The sequence below is a fragment of the Strigops habroptila genome, chromosome W (genome assembly GCF_004027225.2).
Source record: "Strigops habroptila isolate Jane chromosome W, bStrHab1.2.pri, whole genome shotgun sequence".
Taxonomy (NCBI): domain Eukaryota; kingdom Metazoa; phylum Chordata; class Aves; order Psittaciformes; family Psittacidae; genus Strigops; species Strigops habroptila.
In genome coordinates, this window is record NC_044301.2 from 3,757,032 (window position 1) to 3,770,538 (window position 13,507).

Genomic DNA, 13,507 nt, shown 5'->3' on the forward strand with positions numbered 1-13,507 from the left:
ATGTCTTCTCCGTGATCCCGCAGGTAAAACCATAGGGTGGCCCGTGGCGTGTACCTCCTATATTTTCTTTCTCGAGCAGTAGGGCGCCTTCTGTTAATAGCTGAGACATGGGTTGGTACGCGTGGGGAGCTGGATAGATCGGATAAATCGTCTCTCAATTGTTTGAACTCCTGGGACAGTTTTTCCACAGCTGAAATGATGGAAGGGGTGAGATTGTCTTCGAACTCTCGGAGTTGACGAATCAGTTAATCCACTGTTGGTGATATTCCATCATTCCAGGTCATTGATGCCAATGTGTGGGCATATGATGATGGCGCACTCCGTGTAAGTTTCCGCCACATGGGTCGTGTACATTCGACTTCATCTGGATCTACGGATGTGTTCCTGGAATCCGGCCTACGATAGATCATCTCTATAATGGCTGATTCCCTCAGGGACTGGATGCCTTTCTCTATCGTGGTCCAGTTGGCTGAGCGATTCGTAATATCGTCTTTGTAGGGAAACCTTTCCTTCACAGCTGCCAGGAGCCGCCTCCAAAGACTGAGGGCTCGCTTCTCTCTTGCAATCGCTTTGTCAATTCCTCCTTCCTTAGCAAGTGATCCCAGCTGCTTGGCTTCCCTACCTTCTAGTTCGTGACCATCGGCCCCATTGTCCCAGCACCAGAGCAACCAGGTGACAATGTGCTCCCCTGGAAGACGGGTGAAATCTTTTCGCATATTCCGCAGTTCGGTTGAGGTCCGGGGTCGAGAAGTGACCTCTTCTTCTTCTTCCTCTTCCTCTGACCCACGTAGTAGTAACTCTTGTTCAGATGCTGTTGCATGTAGTAATGGCATTGGGTCTTCATCTTTCTTCGCTTCGCGGGTTGCACTTTGTGCCTCTCGTCTGCTTTTGCTTACAGGGGCAACAGACATTGTCACAAACTGGACATTTGGTTTAGCTGCAGTGTTTGTCACTGTGGTTGGAGTGGCTGCAGTGTCTGCCACTAGGATTGGAGTGGTTGCAATGTCTATTGCTGGGGTTGGTGCAGCTGTTGTACTTGGGAGTTGAGTAACACCAACAGCTGCATTGTCTGTTGCTGTTGGGGTTTGAATAGCTACTGTGCATGTCACTGGGGTTGGTGTAGCTGCGGTGCTTGGAGTAGCTATATTGTCTGTTGCTATCGGGGTTTGAGTAGCTACTGTGCTTGTCACTGGGGTTGGTGTGGCTGCGGTGCTTGGAGTAGCCACATTGTCTGTTGCTGTCAGGGTTTGAGTAGCTGTTGTGCTTGTCACTGGGGTTGGTGTAACTGCTGTATTAGAAGTTGGAGTAGTTGCGTTGTCTGGTGTGGTCAGGGTCTGAGTAGCTGCTGTGCTTGTAGTTGGCATAGCTGCGTTGTCTGTTGCTTTGCCATCAGATCCAGAGACATTTTTTTCCCTTTGAAGGTGCTGGATAGTGTTGAGCAGGGCTCTGTAGGCATAGGCCAAGCCCCAGCACGTTGCCAAGATTTGTCCCTCTCTGGTATAACCAGGACGACAGCACACCTCGTTTAAGTGTTTTACTAGTTTTTCCGGATGTTGCACTTGTTCAGTGGTGAAGTTCCAAAGCACTGGAGGGGCCCACTGGCCTAGGTACTTGCCCATACTATCCCACACACCCTGCCACTCATAACTGTCCAGCCTCAGGGAAAATCTCCTGGTGGTCCTCCTATATCGTCGTCTAACCCTAGACCAGATTCGAACCTGATACTGCTGAATTTTTGACATTAAACGAAATAGGATGTTCCTACAACGGGATGGCCGTGGGTAAAACACACTCCGTATGTTTGCCAACATGCTGATCCCCAGCACAATCAGCAGGCAGGTTTCAAGGGTATTCAAAGGCCATCTAAAACCTTCAGAACTCTCAACTGCTGTTGCAAATAGGCTGGTGGGGGAATGGTGGGTGAAAGAGAATGCTTCCTTCGTAAGTTTACCCCCCGAGGAGAAAAAAAAAGATATGCAATTGCTAAAATATTTCATTATATACCTCCCAATGTATAGTGGTGATGGCCACGCTGGAAGCACAAACCAGACCAGTTTCATGATCAATGAGTCTATTGTATTACAAGTCATTACCATGAAGTACAGTGAAACAAGAACCTTAGCCCAGGCCCCCCAGCCGAGAAACGCTAAAACAGCAAATAGTGGCTGTAAGTAAGGTACAACATGCTGAAACTCTGAGATCAAGCGCAACAAGTCTGAGAGCCAAATAATCACCATTGTGATGAGTAGTAACAATGAATGCTTATCACAAATATGATTAAACACACTCTGGTCAGATCTGTCGTTATCTTAACCTTTCGAGCCCCACGTTGGGCGCCAAAAAGAACTGTCGTGGTTTGAGCCCAGCCGGTAACTCAGAACCACACAGCCGCTCTCTCACTCCCCCCCCCCCCTTCTTCCTCCCCCCGCTCCCGGAGGGATGGGGAGGAGAATGGGAAGAATGTAACTCCCACGGGTTGAGATAAGAGCAGTCCCGCAACTAAGGTATAACACAAAACCACTACTGCTACCACCAATGATAATAACAATTAGTGAAATAACAAGGGGAGAGGATACAATTGCTCACCACCCGCCGACCGATACCCAGCCCGACCCGAGCAGTGATCAGGGCCTTCCGGGTAACTCCCCCCGGTTTATATACTGGGCATGACGTGCTGTGGTATGGAATACCCCTTTGGCTAGTTTGGGTCAGGTGTCCTGTCTCTGCTTCCTCCCGGCTTCCCCTCCTCCCTGGCAAAGCATGAGACTGAGAAAGTCCTTGGTTGGAATAAACATTACTTAGCAACTACTAAAAACATCAGTGTTATCAGCGTTGTTCCCAGGCTGAAAGTTAAAAAACACAGCACTGCACCAGCTGCTAAGCAGGAGAAAAATGACTGCTATAGCTGAACCCAGGACACCCGGACAGGTCCAAGGGCTACTGCATGAAGTATTTCTCGTTTAATTTGTTCAAAGGCTTGTTGTTGCTCAGGGCCCCATTTGAAATCATTCTTCTTCCCGGTGACTTGACAGAGAGGGCTTACAATCAGACTGTAATTTGGATGTGCATTCTCCAGAACCCCACAACACCTAAAAAAGCTATTGAAATACAGATCCTTTCTCTGTGTATAACTGTAGCTGATTACAGCTACATGATAATAGTCCAAAACTGCATATGCTGTTACTTAAAAAAAGCCAAAACCAAACCCAACAGACAACACGTACCTCAAACCAAAACAAAACTTGTGGTGGCTTTGCCAGTATTTCACCATGTTTGGTTTTGCTCATAGCAAGTCCTGTTTTAAGTTACACTAACGAATTTGACTTCTGAGAGAGGATGAACCAGAGATTTTTTCGGTGTTGTGGCAGTTGCCTATTCCAGCAGGAAACTGAGGGGAGTTTTGTGGGGGAAGAATTCTCATCTGGATAGATGACACTGCTCAGTGCTTGTAGAGCGTGTTTATGCTGACATCAGATGAATGCTGTTCATTCAATTGTCACTTCTCCCTTCCTCCAGTATTCCTCCTAACTGTCCTTTCGGAAGGTATAATCACCCAATGTAAGGCTTTTTAACAGGAACAAGGGCACTTTTTATATAATTGGTAAATAAACAAATATAACAAATATTTGTGCATTTAATAAGCATGACTTGCATATGTATGCATGCATGACACAGCCCCTCTTCTCCCACTCAAGTCGTAGGGCCAAACACTACTCACTGTGTGATGCCCATCCTCCATCTAAAGCTGATACTGATTCCTTCAGAGTTAAACCAGAACCATACAGACTATCTGAGGAGGAAAGGTCAAATCAGAAGAATTTAATCTTGTAGCACTGCTGGATGTTAAGGGGGGAAGGCGTGGGGGGGGGCTTGTAGGTAAGTTAAGCAGAAATACAACCTGCATATGGCAACTTTTGACCTCTGCTTCACCTCCAGGTACAGCCTGGCCTGCGATGGTTCTAACTAGGACATAATCAGACAGGTTGTATACACAAATTGCCATTTTATCTATGCACCTTAAAATGTTAAATGTGCTTTTCCTTATTTGTCCACCTAAGGAAATAGGGAAGAGGTAATTATTCCTGCTTTTTTCCAAGGCACAAGCTATGGCATTGAGACTGCTTATCAGCAATACAAGTCTCTTCTTCAGCATCACGTATGAGAGTGAAGCAGGCAGACACATGGCAAGGAGATATGTAGTTTGCTATGAGGACCTCTTTAAAATACAGCTCTCCTCTCCATCTCCCCAGCCCAGCTGTGGCACCAATCTGTGGCCTTTCCCTGGGTCCCTCACCTGGGGCTTTAGTAACTACTAGAGAGCAGATTAAAGGATCAGCCACCAAGCTGTGCACAGTGCCTCGGGTCGCAGAGTGCCAGAGGTGCCTCAGCATTTTGCAAATGTGTGAGGTGTACCTCTGGCTTTGGGGAGTGGAAGGAGGGAGTCAACCCAGTCAATGCTTGGTGTACACAACTTTTAAGTTCAGTTTAGGATGTGCCCAAGTGACAATATGACTATGGCATGCCAGGATCTGAAACACTGCTGTATCCTTGCCTATAGGCCAGACTGATGCCACTGGACTGGTCTTCTGCACCCTCCAAACAGGAAAGCAGGATTTAATTAGTTTTGATTAATTAGTCCTTATGAATGCAGGAGGGTTAGGTGAGCACAAGGAATCTTACAAATATAGCAATTTCAGAAAAATGCAGCAGGATGCAGCAGGATGCAACAGGTCATGGGGAGTGGATGGGAAGGAAGGTGGGAAGAGTTAATAATTAGTGTTTATTGGAAGGACTCCAGTTTCTCCAGAATAATGGTGGAGAAACAGGTAGTGCACTGGGAGAATAGCCATATGCACTAACACTGCATGTTTAACTCCAACAGGTCCCAAGAGATGTAAAATGAGCTAATCTCACAAGGTCCCCACTAATCAATGGCCAGTGATAGTCCAAGATAGTGCATTACAGGGAATGGATGTTTGTTGTGGCCAACCAAGGTGGCTGGTGGCACTCCCTCGATGGGACTCTTGGTACAGATTTCTTGTGCCAGGACTGCAGCCAGCTCCTCCAGAAAGAGGTACAACTCTTCCTTTGACATCCTAATCTTTCTAGATTTTAACATCGTACACAGGTTTTAAGGTTACATGGCAGGACTTTTTTTCTACCATATGCATGACCACTACATAGCACTGGGGAACTGTAAATTTTTCAGAAATGGCTGTTATGACACAGATAATAAAAATAACAATACAATGGCACCTGCACCAGCACGCCACACTGAAACAAACTGCAATGCCTGAATGCCAAAGAGCACTAAATGGTTCTCTTATCACAGATATCCATCTTATGTTTTTATCATCATGGACAATAAACTGAAGGAAAATAACATGAAATGGACTTTTTCTTTACCAATTCTATTTCCAAGTCAGCATGGTGGGGATCATGACCCTACTTTGGAATACACATGGGTTCAGCAGTGCTGAGAATTTTCTCTTGACAATTTGCTACACCTAAGTGAAATATATTAAATTGGAAAGTATAGGTTTAGCAAACATCTTCTGTTCAGAAAGTGAAAAGGCTACAAATCCAACTGTTGTCAAACTGCGAAATCAGCAACTTCCACTAAAAAATTGAGAAATAGCCTTGTTAAAAATTTTGAAGACTTTTAACCTTTGTCTGCTAAGACACAACTTCCTTAATGAAATAGCCACTGCAGCACTTGGAGTATAATTTTGTTCTTTGTCAAGCATGAAGTGGCCCTGATATAACCAGTGACTGAATCCAGTCTCTTTTCCAATATTTCTGGGTGTCGCAATTGGTCTGATATAATATATCATGAATGAGAATGTTTTCATGGGATAAGCTCTCATTTTAGAGTGCTTTTCATTGCTATAGTCCAGATCTCAGTGAAGGAAATGGAAATGTCTAGGTGGCTTAAGTATGATCAGTCTTTGGATCTGAATCAGTTACAAGTCAATAAAAAATGTAATCGCCTTACATTGGCAGGTTATACAAATTCTCTGTTCCCTCTGTGTTCCCAGATGATTCTCTTTTCATTTTGGGGGCTATGAATTATGTTTCTTTGAAGCTCTTTTTTAGCATATCAGAATGTCATCCACCACTGGTTGGTTCAGTAAAGCTCACCCTTTTCCAGAACCAAGTGTAAAATCTGCTTTGCGATAAATATCTGATGGTGAAGGAGCTCTGGGCTTGTTCCCAAGCTAAATTCATTTATATTGCAGAAAAACACCTGCCTCTGTACCATCATGAAAGCAGCTCCATATTGTAAAGTACAATTCAGTCTCTCAGACAAGATTCAGATTCCTTTTTTTTTTTTTTTTTTCCTCTCTGCAGGGGAGGAACAGATGTCCTTAGCAGTCAAAAGGATCCTCCTCTCTCCTCATCTATTCAGTTTATATTTCCAACTCATGAGTCCTAAATCTCTTCAGACTAAATCGGCTAGAGTTTAATGTTTCCATGACACCAGTCCCTTCCCACAGCCACTCAATGCTCAGAATAATTACTTTACACGACATCTGCTGACTGGAAGTGACAGATTTATGCTAGGACTGTACTCCGGGTCTCCATACATTCAGCCCAGCTATCACCATGGTGCATCCCTCTGGATCAGCAGTATACCACACTAGTCATAGGACACTGACCCAGCTCCACAACTTCCAACACGTCTGTTCCAACCCATCAACAAATGGCTTTTGTACACTTTGTGGGCCAGAGCAGAGACTCAGTGCTTAGTATCGTGGCTGTTCTCCCAAAGGCTGGGCAACAACTACCACACTGTGACATTAGACACCAATAAGAAGGATGCTTACCTTGCCAACAGGTATTATAATTGCTGCTGTTGCAGAATGCAATGGTGAGATTTTTGGAGGAAGCGCAACAAGCTATGAGAGATAGGTAAAGGCAGGACAAATATTTATTAAAAAGCTGTGTAACAACTCAAAGACTTTTAAAGGTTTTGGCTTAATGCCTGGCCAAATTTCTCTCCCCAGGTCCCTCAAGTGGGGCTTTAGTAAGAAGCTGGGAGTGAGCAGAGCCAGGACACCTGACCCAAACTAGCTAAAGGTGTATTCCATACTACAGCACATCATGCTCAGTACATAAACTGAGGGGAGTTACCCGTCAGGGGCCGATCGGTGCTTGGGGATGGGCTGGTCAGTGGGTGTTGAGCAATTGTATTGTTCATCACTGTTGTCTATTGTTTGGGGTTTCTTTCCCTTCCCCCTTTTAGTTTTATATCTCTCTCCTTGTTATTTCCCTTATTATTAGTAGTAGCAGTGTATTCTGCTTTATTTTAATCATTAATCATTAAACTGTTCTTATCTCAACCCGCGGGTTTTACATTTCTTTTGATTCTCCTCCCCATCCCACCTGGGGATGGTGGAAGGGGGGTGTGAGCGAGCAGCTGCATGGTACTTAGTTGCCAGCTGGGTTTAAACCATGACACACTGTTAAAACCTTTTCAGCTGCCTCTTAAATGTGTTTAATGGTATATCCATTATGGGGATATATTGCTAGCAGCAAGCACAGTGCCAATCTTAATTAGGAAAGACTGTAACAATTTTAGCACTTAGTACAGGTGTGCCCAACCTACATGATTGCTCTCCTTCAGTGGTTACAAGGACCCAGTGTCTCCAGTTACTCCCTTCAGAGCTACGCAAAAAAGCGTCCAACCCTGAAACACTGGAAAACTCAGACAAAATTCCTGAATTTTAGCTTTGCTTGGCCATTGACTTGCTGGCTGGCCTACATAGTCACTTCACCTCTGCTTCATCTTCCTCATGGACAAAGCAAATTTCCCCAAAGTTTGGATGCAGAATGGGAGCCAATTACAAAAAGCCAGAGAAGTTATTGACTCATAAGCATATTTTCTGTAAATGGCAAGTCCCTCCTTGTTCAACATGAAAATTTAAATGCAGTAAAGTAAAATAGAATAAAGTAGAGCTTACCTGAAGAGGCTGAAGAATCGTAAGTACTTCTGTCCTTCCTATTTACCCTGAAGGGCTGAATGTCCTTTTCCCTGTAAGTTCCAAACCCTTCAAAGTTTCTTTTTTTATTCCCACTTGCATCATTGTCCCACTTCTCACTTGAGGAATTAATTTCATCAAACATTTCCAAGGACTCTGACCTTCCATTACTCTCGGTATTACCAGTGTATCTCTTTGTGCAAGAGTCAATGGGATCATTGCTTGAGTCACTTTTATCTTTACTCTGTGTCCACTGCTGGGCATGAGAAAGTGATAACGTAGGCAGCGTATCCACTTTAAAGTTACTCTTTGAACCTTTGTGTCTGTTTTCACAATGCTGGTGCTTCTGCTTCTCCTTATGCTTGCTTTTCTCGTTGAGCAAGGAGAGGTCTTTATCTGAGCTGCTTAGCCTTTTGTTGATCACATGGCTGGAGAAGCCAGTGGACTTGCTAGCAAAGAGACCACTCAGATCTTCATCTGTCCCCAGTATTCGCTCATCCTTATGCTTGTGCTTATGTTTGTGTTTCCTTTTGTGAAGTCGGCCACTTGAAAGGCTTGTTCCTCCAACCTTTGGAGGAGCCAAAGAGGACTGCATGTCTCCAAAGCCCACTCCCACAGGTGTTTGTAGGTGCATTCCATGTTTTGCTTTATGCTTGGCAGTGGTGGACATCTTCATATGAGAGTTTGCATGGAATTGGGGTGGGGGCATGGTCGGTCTCATAAATGGGGGAGCCTCTCCGAGCGTTTGAGACAGGTAAAAAGGAGCTGGATGCTGACCATAGTAACCAAGATTCATCATAGGCATTGATGTGTAAGGCATTCCATAGGGTGCATAGTAACTCCCACTGGGAATAGGGTAACCGAACCCTTGTAAAAAAGGCACCTTTGTCATGGTGTCATTGGTTTTGGCAGGTCTACCACGTTTCTTCTTAGACTTCATGTCAGAGGTCCTGTGAAGATAGAGCAATGGGTCATACTGGATATATGGCACAGGGTAGTAGTGATCAAAATTAATCCTGAAGATGCTGGGATATGGATTTTCATGATAAAATGTGTAACTTCTATGGGAAATCCTGAACACTTGAAACTTATTGATGAGTTCCTCAAGGTCTGCCAGAAACTGGAGGTCATCTCTGTTCTGCAGGCTTTTCCTTTTCCTCTTGTGTTTTGACTTTTTAATACTCTCATGAGAAAGAAAGTTATCCACAATCAGATGTTTCTGCTGGTGACCATGCCTGTTCTTTGTGCTGGTGTCAGATGGGATAGCCTCTGGGTTGTCCAGGGTGCAGAAATCAAAGGAGTATCTCCGGTGGGATTCTGAGCTTTTCTCAGCTTGGTCAGAAGTGCTGTTGTTGTCTGTACCTATCCCACTGTCACTCGGTATGGTTTCCTCACTGTGAGATTCGCTCACTGGCGACAGCGTGGCTTCTTTCAGAGAACCTATTTCACAGAGGTGGGAAGGTGAATTTGCCATTAACCTGGGTGGAGACAGCTTCCAAGTTCCACTGTGCATTCCTTTCTGGGTTTTTGTAGGAAAAGCACTGATAGGTTGAAGATTTGGCATAGTTTTTAACTCTGAAAAATTTGTTTCAGTGCTTACAGGGCTAAGGTTGCCATTAGTCCTGACTAACTGTGTTGAAAGTTGATGAATAGCTGCTGGTGATGATGCCACAAGTGACTGCAGGTTGGAAGGTACTGCCGGGTTTTCTGGCTGGCTGGAAACAGGCCTTGAGTGCTTGATGGCTGTCTTAGGTTCTTCTGGCTGAGGCTGCAGCTCTACTCTTGGCTTTCTGCCCCGTTTTTTACCAATGTAGATAGTCCCTCTCTTGCTGACATTGATCTGTTTCCCTAGTCTGGCATCAATGGTGGTTGGCCCCACACTAGATGGTGGCTGGACTTTTGCTTTCAGAGCTATGCTGCTGGAGCAGGAGGACAAGATCTGATTGAGAATATTCTTCCTCTTGAGAGTCTTCATTTTATTAATGGTCTTGATGGTCTTCTTATCCAAGACCCCAAGCTTCCCAACCTTTTTGTGAAACTTGAGTTCACTGATGGACTTCTCCTCTCCCGGGACCATCTGGGCCAACTTGGCCAGATTCCGTCTCCTCTTCCTTTTCTTTGTTCCTGGAAATTCATAATTGATTGGACTCACCGGGCTGGTGGAGGTTCCCTCATGAATGGTTTCAACAGTGAGCAAAGGCTGTTTCTTTGGTCGTCCTCTTTTTTTCTTGACAGGTGTGATCACAGTAAGACTGTCTGTATTGGTATACAGAGGGCTGGATGGTGTGATGGGATAGGCTGAAGGAGGCTCCACCATCAGCTTCTCAGATGTCATCATGGAGGTCTCCTGAAGGATAGATTTAGGTTTGCTGCAGGTCCATCGCCGCTTACCTGCATGTTTGGGGTGCTGGACCTCATATAATTTGTCAGACGTGGAATGATCGGTGGGTAGGAGAGTGGATGTCACAGCTACAGATTTTCTGAGTCTGATGGCACTGTTAGGGGAAGATTTGTCAGTGAGCACACCATTGTCAATAGCTACTAAGGGGGACTCATTTTCAATCATCACTTTCTCTGGCTTTGTGGCTCGAAGATCTTTTTTACTCCTCTCTGGTTGAGAGCTAGTCCTATTTGCTACTTTACTGCTCATAGCAAGTCCAGGATGAAGGCTTTTCTCCTGGATAGTTTTCTCTATGGAAGATTTTGTGTATTGCCTTTTTTTCCTTTTGTGGCCAGATGTATCTGTTGTTGAAGACTTTATTGGGATAGTAATTCGTACATGACTGGTGTCACTTTCACAACTGCTAGCAGAAGTGGGATTCTGCTTAGAGGGTGATGTATCTAACACACTGTCCATCGAGTAAGACTCTTTTTTCCCTTCCATGCTGTCATGGGATTTGCTGTCAAATGCTTTCTGAGCACTCTTCACCCATTCGTTGTCTGCAGTTTGGATGGTTTGACTTATCAAGTCCTTTTTGCTGGACTTCTTTGTACTCCCAGTGGGCTGATTGGGGACCTCCAGCTGCACACCTCCATCTCGATCATTGAGAGGCAAAAACCTATTGCACTCGGAGGAGCTGCTTGGCTGGGCAGCCACGCTGATGATGTTGGGTGATGGGACTGCACTGCAAATAGCAAGCTCCTTACTACCGGCTGACAGCTTCCCCCATGTGCTGCTGGTGCAGAACTTCTTTGCTTGGGATTTGCTGAAGGAAACTCCTGGCTCTGAGGTGGAGACCTTGATGGCACTAACTGCTTCTTGACTGGGTTCTCTGTTGAAGAAACTTTGAGAAGCAGATCCCGTATTGGAACTTGCTGACCAGTCAAGATGGTGCTGGTTGCTACTTTTCTGCTGGTGCTTTGATTTTAAGGTATCACTGGTGAAGTTTTGTTGGAGGCCCAGTTCATAGTGCAGAGCAGAATATTTTTGTGGCCTGTCATAAACCTGGAAAGTAGCAGAAAACAAATAGGGGGAAAAAATAGTTTATCCAACCATTCATAACCCGTGGTTGCAATTTTTTATTTGTACGGTGAACGACAACTCTTCTTAACCAATGTCCTTGTAAGGCTTAGGAGCTTATATAAAGTATTCTTATACTTGAGCCAAATTTGCATTTAGATTCATGCACTGTAAACAAGTTTTGTTTTCCCACTTTATAAACAATGGAAATATTTCTATAAATGCAAAATTGCTAAGGAAACATATTCTATTGATTTTCAATTTAAACCACAAGTAAAATATTCCTTTTCAAGAGATGAACGGTGCAACTCAGCCTCCTGGTGAGAATCCCTTTTCCCTAAAAAATAATCCCTTGCAGAACTTGATGCTTAACACCAGCAATTAAGCTCATTGTTGTAAACAAGAAAAATGCAAAATTATCTCGGAAGTTGTAACAAACAAGAGGAAAACTCATGGGTCCACTTCCCTATGAAGCCGGAATCTGCAAAGATTTACTTGCTTAAATTTCCACATAGAAGTCATCCCCACAAACATTGTGCTTAAAATCATATGCACAGCATCAAGTGTGTGAGGCACGCTTGGCAGGTTCAAGATTTGCATTACTCCCTTTCCACTTTAAAAATCTGCTATTTGCAATGTTGGTAAGAGATATTTTCAATATTATTTCTAATCTGACAGCAGCTCTTCAAGTTGCAGAGGTTACAGTAAGGGCAGAATTATGCTGAAGACTCTTACAGAGCAAAATAAAGTCTACTTTTTTTTATTGGTGGGCCTCCTTCAGCTAAAGAAATTATGTTTGCTACAGCTGTAACCTTTTGAAAAGTCTCTTAAAGCAAAAAAATACTTTTTTTTTTTTTTTTACTTTCATTAACTGACCTATTTTACCCATTTGTTTTCCCCTATTTTTTGTTCTCTCCCCTTTATTCTCTCCTATTACATTTAGGAGGTTGTTTTGTAAAGCTCTGGATCAAACTGCACCTTATTTTCTACACCTAATACTGCAAACAACTATTCTGAGCAAACTGTAATGACACTGTTCTGAGTGCCAAATAAATTATGAGATACTTAAAATAATGTGCAACCAAGGAAAGAACAATGGAAAACAACTGCTGAGTGTCTTATGTTTCTGCAAACACCCTGTTACAATGAAGTTTCTATATGTAGCATTACATTAGATCCCCATTCAGGGTGTTTGCAACAAAAGTTTTAGGGCAAGGAGGCTATCAGCATAAAAGGGTTTTGAGCTGGGAAACGAGGTGTCCCCAGTTCTGAGCAACTCCAGAGGGATTTGAAAAGTGCCAAACACCCTCAAGTCCATGGTGCATTATTTAGTGACCATTATTTAGTGACCAGCAAACATACATACATTTTATTGGCAAATTGATGTATATTATTGATGCCAATAACATATATGTTATTGGCAAATTGATGTTTCATGCACATATAAAAATGGGTATGTGGCTTTTCTGGAATAGGCAATAATGATGAAGCTGTTACGGTCCACTGTCTGAGGAGTAATCAGGGACTCTTAAATCGTGTGGACAGTTCAGCTGTTGTGCACATGGACCAGCCATGTTCAGGGAAAGGAGAGATTTCCAGGAATTGTGTACCAAGAAAATGAAAACATGCAGCTGCGGTGGAGCTGCAGATGTTGCGGGTGAGCGACACCCGGATTCTTCAGCCTGAGAAAAGAGCTGAAAGCATAAACAGCCTTTGGGGAATGAATCAGTTCCTCCTCCTCCTCCTCACAGCGGCCTCCCAGCCACACAGTGTGCAGTGGCCATGACCCACACTGCTGATGCTCTCCTTTGGAAAATGGAGCCCACCCATATCCACATCCTTGGGATGAGGCCAGGGAGGGGTCGAAATGAAATTAGCCACACTGGCACTGAAGTTCAATAGTTTGATTTTATTTTATTTTTTTAAAACTGATCACAAAGCTCCTGAGCTTCATTTTACCTCAGCCATTTGGGGCTTCTCCTGCCCCCAGGCCACCAGCCTGGGTGAGCTGCCAGCTGGGCATGAGGAGGTGTGTGGGAGGCGGCCATACCCTGGTGAGGTCCCA

At 44.2% G+C, this 13,507-nt stretch overlaps 1 protein-coding gene across 1 annotated transcript in view; it reads right to left on the bottom strand.

Annotated features, from left to right (window-relative positions):
• Window positions 1-13,507, bottom strand: part of LOC115618976 (SET-binding protein-like) — a 280,242-nt gene that overhangs the window by 69,893 nt on the left and 196,842 nt on the right. The window contains exon 4 of the mRNA XM_030510989.1: window positions 7,965-11,427. Within this exon, the coding sequence (XP_030366849.1) occupies window positions 7,965-11,427 (3,463 nt within the window). The remainder of the gene's footprint in view (window positions 1-7,964; window positions 11,428-13,507) is intronic.